An 8,359-nucleotide genomic window follows, 5' to 3' on the forward strand; every position below is an offset into this window, starting at 1 on the left:
CCTATGAATATTGAATTAGTGAGTGTTGATTTCAAAAGCACAAAGCAACCTAAAAATTTAAAACAGCACGCTTCTTGCATAACAGTGAAGAGAAAAGAAATTTCAAGACATTTAGTGACAAAAATTAGTGGGTATCTTTTAGTCATGTCTATGATGTTAGTAAAAAGTGCAATAACTTGTTGGAAACCAAATTCACAACAGGAAAACGTTATCACTTCATCAGAGGTAGTAGTTATTTTACAACATCATTCATAAATGAAGAAATTTGTCTATGGTAACAGTAACAGGATATACAATATGTGTCAAAAACGTCTTATTTAATAACACCAGTGGTCTGTTGTTCAACTTGTCATTAAATTAAACGAGTCGTTAAATTTTACTAATCACTGCGTTAAATTTAATCAGTCCATTATCATGTTGTTTAACTTGTCGTTAAATTTAACGAGTCGTTTAAAATTGTCAAAGTGTCGTTATATTTAATCGACCTCATTGAAGTTGATTAAATTTTGATCAGTTGATTAAACTCAATCTCAGATGGCTGTCAATGTATTGTTTCAACCACCTGTGGTAAGAAGAGAGAGACATTTTCGCGGTTCTGACCCTCTTGAAAGGGAATTTTCTGATGAGGAGCTAAGGCAGAGATATAGATTTGGCAGAGAGACCATTGAGTACTTGTCGGATTTAATGAGAGGGGATCTGGAGCGTGGGACAAACAAGGAGACAGCTCTTTCAGTGGAGCAACAGGTCATGATTGCCTTGAGGTTTTATGGTAGTGGATCACACTTGCAAGTTGTTGGGGACACAATGGGATTTGACAAATCAACTGTGTCTCGGGTGATTGACCGTGTGGCGGAATCATTAGTTGGCAGGAAGGATGAATTCATATCGTGGCCAAATAACCAGAGGAAGAATGTAATAAGGGCTGAGTTTTATGAAAAGGCTGGTTTTCCAAACGTGGTTGGATGCATTGATGGGACCCACATACGGATTACTGGGCCTAGCATTGATGAACCAGTATTTGTGAACAGAAAGGGGTTCCACAGCATCAACGTACAAGCCATTTGTGACCATGAAGGTAATTTAAAATACTATATTCTACCTATTTTATGTTTACAACATGCATTGTGTGCGTCCTTTTTCTTGACATCTTCAATCGTCCTTGACCATATACATGGCTGGTTTTCTGTTGAACTGGTTTTCAGCTAATTTGAAAATCGATGGAAAAAGAAAGACAACTCAATCTTGTCATATACTTTTTAATGGATCTGTAGAATCAATGCTTTTTACCGTTTCACTTTTAAATATGATGGATCGAGTGACCTGCTAAGAGTTTATGCTTAAAACATAAATTTATTGATCAAAATAATTTTAAAGATTTGCCCATCCACCCCTTTACCTTATAGGTAGAATTTGGTCAGGCTTATAACCTTTGAAACGTCAACAAATAGTGTGCCTCACGTAGTTTGCAGAAATTCTGGATCTACCTCTAAATGTTTCTGTGAGGAGACAGAACCCCCCCCCCCACCCACCCCCCCAAAAAAAAACCACAAAACAAAATAAGTGTCCAATCATCCAAATTTTTCGCCTCCCCCATTCTTTCCGGTTGGGAAATAGTGACCAATCCTTAAGCCAGTCATTGTTCAATACATTAAAAAAAAATGTTAAGGGAGCATATATAACTTCGATGCCCGATGTATTGTTTATCTGAATTGTTACTATACATATTTTGTTTTCATCACATTGCAAATTCGGCCAATATTTTAATGACTTGAACTATAATGGACAAACTATGCATGCACATAAAAGAAGATGCGGTAATGATTGCTAATGAGACTACTCTCCACAAGAGATTAAATGACACAGAAATAAACAGCTATGGGTCACCATACTTATTCACAATCACTGACTTGCTTTGCATATACAAATGAATTATGGAACTACTTTTCCCCCTTTTTTAATTATCATATTTTTGTTTAAAGGTAGATTCACCAACATCAGTGCTAGGTGGCCAGGATCAGCACATGATTCTCATGTTTTCAGAACCTCAGCCATAGGACAACATCTTGAGAATGGATATCAAGGAGTTGGAAAAGGTGTATTGTTAGGAGACAGTGGCTATCCCTGCAGACAGTTTTTGCTGACACCATACAGACAACCAGCTGCTGGTAGAGGTCAAGCAAGGTTTAACAGAAGACATTGCTCAACAAGGTCAACAATAGAAAGGACATTTGGAATATGGAAGAAGCGCTTTCACATTCTAGGATCAGAGGTAAAATTAATTCTTTACAAATAATCATAGTAGTAAAATGAATATATGACATAGTGTATGCCCTTATATTTTAAAAGTTATGTTGTTTTTTTCTTGTGAGAGCTGTCTACTAAATCTTTCATTAGTACATTTTTTCTATTTCTCTAAATTTTGGTTTAGGTATTCATTATTGTCCCCTTCTCTGTCTGGGCCTTTTATAGCCACAAGGAAGCTATTAAGCCAAGAGTTCCAAATGGTGAAGTTGAAATCATCCCTTCGTAAATTTTACGGACGCCATCACGAGTTGGTTGACCGTTATGGAATAACCGTTTCACAGATGATATCGGATATGTTCCTTATGTCGTAACTACAATACCCTTCCCTTTTCACGAATATGACTTACCGAATTAGACTATTTACCAGATTTGTAATAACATAAGCAACACGACGGGTGCCACATGTGCAGCAGGATCTGCTTACCATTCCGGAGCACCTGAGATCACCCCCAGTTTTTGGTGGGGTTCGTGTTGCTTAGTCTTTAGTTTTCTATGATGTGTCATCTGTACTATTATTTGTCTGTTTGTCTTTTTATTTTTGGCCATGGCGTTGTCAGTTTGTTTTCGATCTATGAGTTTGACTGTCCCTCTGGTATCTATCGTCCCTCTTTTATAGCCTACTATACGGTTTTTTTTTATATTGCTGACGGCCGTACGGTTGCCTATAACTGCTTACATTTACTTCATTTTAACTTTGCAGGATTTATTTATAAAATTGACAATCATACCAAATCTCCTCATTTTTATTATGTAAAAAAAAGAGAAAACTGAAAAATCAGTTGTATAGTAAGTAAAGTAATTAAATTTGTATTATAGTGACATGTGTAATAACAGTTTAACAAAATACAAATATATTATATAAACAATAAAATACACCCGACCCATTGGGTCTATGATCACGGATATTAAAGGGCTGATAAAGCTGACCTCAGCAACACGTAAAATATCAAGCCGGGACAAAAACACAATGATCAACAATTCATCACACAGATTAAAACCCTAAAATTATATGTAGAATCACACAGATCAAAACCCTAAAATTATATGTAGAATCATACAGATCAAAACCCTAAAATTATACGGAGAACAGGGATCCAGTTGGAAAATTGGTAATGTTGGTTCGGTAAATTCAGGTAGTCCAGTTGGGGTAGATGCTTCAAGTTAGTCATTACTGTAACTATAATAAATCATGAATGAAACAGTACATCATCGGTTGGACTTTTTGCTCAGCTTCATACCTGATTTTGTCCTTTTTTCATTAATAGTGGTTTCAAATATGCACATGTTACATTGTGTTTCTGTTACTGAAAGTATTTTTTTTCGTAATAGATTTATTTAATCTCAGCCTTATTCATGAACAACTTCATGCTACTTACAAATAGCATTTCTGTCACACTTTAAAATTAGAAATAAATGTTTTTAAATTGTATTTCAGATCCGAATGAAACCAGATAAAACTTGCCGTATCATCATTGCTTGGGGTGTTCTGCACAATATTGCCATAATGAGGAATGAACCTGACGTTGCAGAAGAACAATTAATTGACAATCAACCTCAGATGCCACCCTATAATGGTCCACAGGACGGAAAAGGCATACGGGACCATTTTGCTACCACTTTTTTTGCCTAATAAATTGCATGTTTTTATTTTTCCATATTTTCATTCATTGTCATTCATTAAAAAAATGAGGAAATTTGAAAATAGCAACAAATCTTTATATGATCACTTTGACAATCTGTCGACAGAGGAAGTGTGCATTTTCGGCTTAAAAATTGGTATAGTAAATGGTGAGCAGTTAGTCGCCTATGAAATCAAAAACCCAGTAGCCATGCAACTGTACTTCAGTATAAAAATAAGAATATGTGGTATGATTGCCAATTGATTATATCAATTACCATATAGTAAAAATTAATTTATTTAAATGCCCAAAAAGGCGCAATCCAGGTCCGAAAGTACAAGGGCTGTATATAGCCAGTCAAGTTCATTTAAAACTTCCATCATCCTGATTGCCAATGAGACGATGGGGTATCCCGAAAAAACAATTTACCCAAGACCAAATGTCCTCAATATCAGCAATTATAGGTTCCAGTGCAACAATTGTAAAACAATTCAGATAAGTTAAACCAATCGCCAGAATTATATAATAAATAAACCAAAAAACAAACAAATTTGAAATACATTAACAACAGACATCAATTAAAATTACAGGCTCCTGATTTTGGGAAGGTACATGTAGAAGAATTGCAGCGAGGATCTAAAGACATTTCATTTCTTGCAAGTAGTCAAAAACGAAACATCGGAGCTAGCTTCCTGTTCATGCAGTTGCATTATTACATCCTTAGATCATTGAGTTTTTGGTTGAAATACTTGTCATTTTTTTATAATTTTTTGATTCATGCATCACTTAGGGAGCTACCATTTGATTTTTATGGGGGGGGGGGGGCTAGGATGAAAAATTTTGTCCTGCATTTTTTTTTGTGTAATCTCTGTATCTCTGTCCTGCCTTTTTTTATTAGATTATCCTGACTTTTTTTACATAAACTATTATCCTGCCTTTTTTTTTTTTTTTTGCCAAGTTGCTCATCCTGCCTTTTTTTTTACTCAAAACTCCTGTCCTGCCTTTTTTTCAAATTTCATCCTAGCCCCCCCCCCCCCCCCCCCCCCCCATAAAAATCAAATGGTAGCTCCCTTATGATTCTTTGAATGATGGAGGTGCATTTGGTGTTGCTAAATTGTAATTACTATTTTCTTTTACATAGGAGTGTGTACACAAAATGAATTTGGTGGCCTCATAATAATTTCTAAAATAAAAATCAACAATATAACAATGAATTTAATACGTTTAAAACATAGAGGCAAGTGCCTGGGAGAGTGTGACCGGTTCTGAATTGCCATCCACTAACTTCTGTAAAAGCTCAATTTGGAGTTCCAGTTTTTTCTTTTCTAGGTCCATTTGAATGTTCTTCTTCTCTTGTATCACTAATTTACCCTGCAGTGCACGATACTGTATGTCATGTATGTCCTGCACTGTTACCTTTTTTGAGGGTGTTCTCACTATCCTACAAATAAAAAAAACATAATGATTTTTTTCAAAGATTGAATAATTTTACAACTCTTTTTATTGATCGATACCCAGGCATAATTCCACCAAATAGCTACTTACAACTCGGGGGCCACTTTCTATATACAAAGTGATTGAACGACGTGCCGTTGGAATATGTCATGTTTTCCGGCTTGAAATATGTAAATAGGTGGGGAAAACTATCAGAAATATATGAAAAGGTAAAAAAAGTACCAATTACTTGTATACCAAAAAGCTCTGTCTGAGACCGTCAATTTTCACATCCTAAAAAGTCTCGCTGTAAGTTGAATTAACATTACATACAGAATCTTAGCCCTTATTTCATTGGCGGATCCAGAAATTTTCACAAGAGGGGGCCCACTCCAGTCATGCTTCAGTGATTCTCAATATAATCAACCAAATTTTTCCCACAAAAGGGGGAAGGGGTGGGGGCACAAGCCCCCTGGGCCCACCCACTAAATCTGCCTCTGAAATGACCACACGAAACCCAACAAATATGAGAAAAGGTTACATTATTAACCACGCAATATAGGAAAAGGACTATACATTTTTAATATCTTAATTATATTAATAGGGTGGGGTCACACTAGAACCCCAGCGGCAACCCTACTAATCAAGTATTGATCCCCCCACCACCACCACCACCACCACCATCCCCGATGCTTACTTAGGTGCTGACATGACAAAAACTTGAATACATTTAAAGTTATTATAAGGAAATATATCACTATAAATCAATATACCATATAGTTCTATCCTTAGCAGAATTTGTCAATACTTTTTAGGTTTAGGTTTGAAAGATTGTCACGTTTAGTGATATTAATGACTGCATTGTCATGAAGAACCGATAGCAAAATCTCACTTTGAGGTTCATTGTTGGAAATATAAACATGCATTGACAAATTTAATTTTATACATTGTATCAAGAAAAAAGTGTTGACCAAATAAACTAGCGGAACCTGTTTACACAACACATTTTTAAAGAGTTCTTGTTGCAGGCAAGGATTTGTATAGTACCATATCTTACTATACAAATCCTTGTTGAAGGCCTTACTTTTAATTTCTGTGTCATTTTGGTCTCTTGTGGAGAGTTGTCTCATTGGCAATCATAACATATCTTCTTTTTTATATTTATTTTAAACTTACTTCCGCTTTTCTGTAATACTTGTTTGTACTGGAACAACTGTTTTTGTTAGGATAGGGTCATATCCAGTCAGCAGAAATGGACTCTGTGGACTGAGAGGGGGTGGACTGTCACTGATAAGTGATGCTGCCGACTCATAGAGATCCTGGCTGGCATCTTCTTCTGGTAATGTGGCAGTGATAGTTGGTGGATCTGTAATATATGACAGAAAATTGACTTGTTGATACTGTGTTTGGGTATTTTATCTATCTGTTTATAGGGGGCCGGGGCAATGGAAACATATCATCATACATTAAATTCAGATACAATGTACTTTAAATTGCAAGTAAAAAAAAAATTGCACAAGACTTAATAAGACCCTATGTCAACCCTTTAAATATTATTATGGGTCTCAACTATAAACTATGTGTTCCTGTCTAGGTTCAGACTGCAACAACAAATAGATAAACTTTATTCCGGATTTATGATAACCAGTCCGTATGTGTTTTATAGTATTATAAATCATGACTGGTTTTCGCTCCAAATTATCTATTGTGGTTCCTTTTAATCTAACAACAGATACCAGTTTGAAGACGACTTGGCGGGCACCTGCCACTTGTGAACAAATGTTGAAAATAACACTTTGAAATCTTTATCAGTTTAAACAAATGCAATCTTGCAATAGTAAAACAAGAGCAGAACCTTCAAATCAACAAGAAACACGTTGGCAATCATTTAAGTAATAGAACATTTGTCAAAATAAATTGTTTTCAGTCACATGATATCAGTTGGGAATTCCCCTACTTGTTGTGACGGCGGAGCAGACGAAACTTTTACTAAAATTGAATAAGGGAAACTATGTATCCCGGGATTAAAAAGGCTACGAATATGTGTGTTATTTTTATCGAATTTCATTAAAAATTAACAATAACAATAAAAAAACACCTTCAAAACAAAATTTTGCTTGTGAAAATTAAAAACATTTAGTTGATTGAAACTGTTAAAGTTCGCTTTTTACAAGGTGCAATAAAAAGGGTAGAGCCTTGGGAAGTTCTAATTAAGGGAAAAAAACATTTGGGGATATATTCTTATGTGCTAAATATTATTTACATACTTGTCTGGAATGACTCTGTTTCAAGTCCACCCTGAATCCCTCTGAAGCTGGTGGTGTCCTTCATCAGGTGGATAACCCTCTCCACTGGCACTGCTGTGCTGGGTTGCTTTGGAGCTGGTCCTCTCCCAGTTTTGAATATTTCATTCCTGTGTTTTGAATAAACGGCCTTGGCCACTCTTGTGGTGTTCCTCCATTTGTTTCGTACTTCTGTTGAAGTACGAAGAGCAACTCCAAGAGAATTTACCTTGATGGTAATCTCATCCCAAATGTCTTTTTTTAATTTATTCGTTACTGTGTTTGTTAATTTTCCATTTATGATGTTGGAGTTTTTTTCCACAAGCTGTTGTATCAAGTCTTCTTCTGCCACAGTAAAATTGGTCTTCTTTAGCCTTTTCAGTTTGCTTGGGGTTTGTTCAACTGGTTCAGCCATTTTTTTACAGACAGGAAGCTCATAAACAATGAATGATGGGTAGGTTTTATTTAATCACTTGATTAATCAGTTGATTAAATTTTAACGCATTGATTAATCAGTTGATTAAATTTTAATTCATTGATTAGTTAAGCAACGCGTTAAATATTGTTGAACAACAGAAAATAAACGACTCGCTAAAATAACGACAAGATGAACAACAGAGCCCTGAAAGCTAGTAAAGCACCAATCATTCATTTTTTGTTGGGGATTGGTATATATTTTCGGGACAAAGATTTATTTACGACTTTAATCAAAACATTTTT

General features: G+C 35.4%; 1 protein-coding gene and 1 long non-coding RNA gene across 2 annotated transcripts; one reads left to right on the top strand and one right to left on the bottom strand.

Annotated features, from left to right (window-relative positions):
- Nucleotides 1-577: 577 nt before the first annotated feature.
- LOC127736721 (putative nuclease HARBI1) lies at nucleotides 578-3,934 on the top strand. Its single transcript, XM_052247305.1, has 3 exons — nucleotides 578-1,075; nucleotides 1,980-2,269; nucleotides 3,740-3,934. Exons 1-3 carry the CDS (start codon nucleotides 685-687, stop codon nucleotides 3,932-3,934), a joined length of 876 nt encoding a protein of 291 aa, XP_052103265.1. The 5' UTR covers nucleotides 578-684.
- A 1,186-nt stretch (nucleotides 3,935-5,120) lies between these two features.
- On the bottom strand, nucleotides 5,121-6,585 carry LOC127736770 (uncharacterized). Its single transcript, XR_007999175.1, has 2 exons — nucleotides 6,534-6,585; nucleotides 5,121-5,364 (listed from the first exon to the last, which is right to left on the bottom strand). It is a non-coding gene; the product is annotated as an uncharacterized LOC127736770 (long non-coding RNA).
- Between the last annotated feature and the right edge of the window lie 1,774 nt (nucleotides 6,586-8,359).

The sequence above is a fragment of the Mytilus californianus genome, unplaced genomic scaffold, assembly GCF_021869535.1.
Source record: "Mytilus californianus isolate M0D057914Y unplaced genomic scaffold, xbMytCali1.0.p SCAF_36, whole genome shotgun sequence".
NCBI lineage: Eukaryota > Metazoa > Mollusca > Bivalvia > Mytilida > Mytilidae > Mytilus > Mytilus californianus.

Coding starts and splice junctions, on each gene's coding strand:
- LOC127736721 (XM_052247305.1), top strand. CDS start 685: ATGAGAGGGGATCTGGAGCGTGGGACAAACAAGGAGACAGCTCTTTCA. Junction 1,076..1,979: donor AGCCATTTGTGACCATGAAG/GTAATTTAAAAT, acceptor TTTTGTTTAAAG/GTAGATTCACCAACATCAGT. Junction 2,270..3,739: donor TTCACATTCTAGGATCAGAG/GTAAAATTAATT, acceptor ATTGTATTTCAG/ATCCGAATGAAACCAGATAA.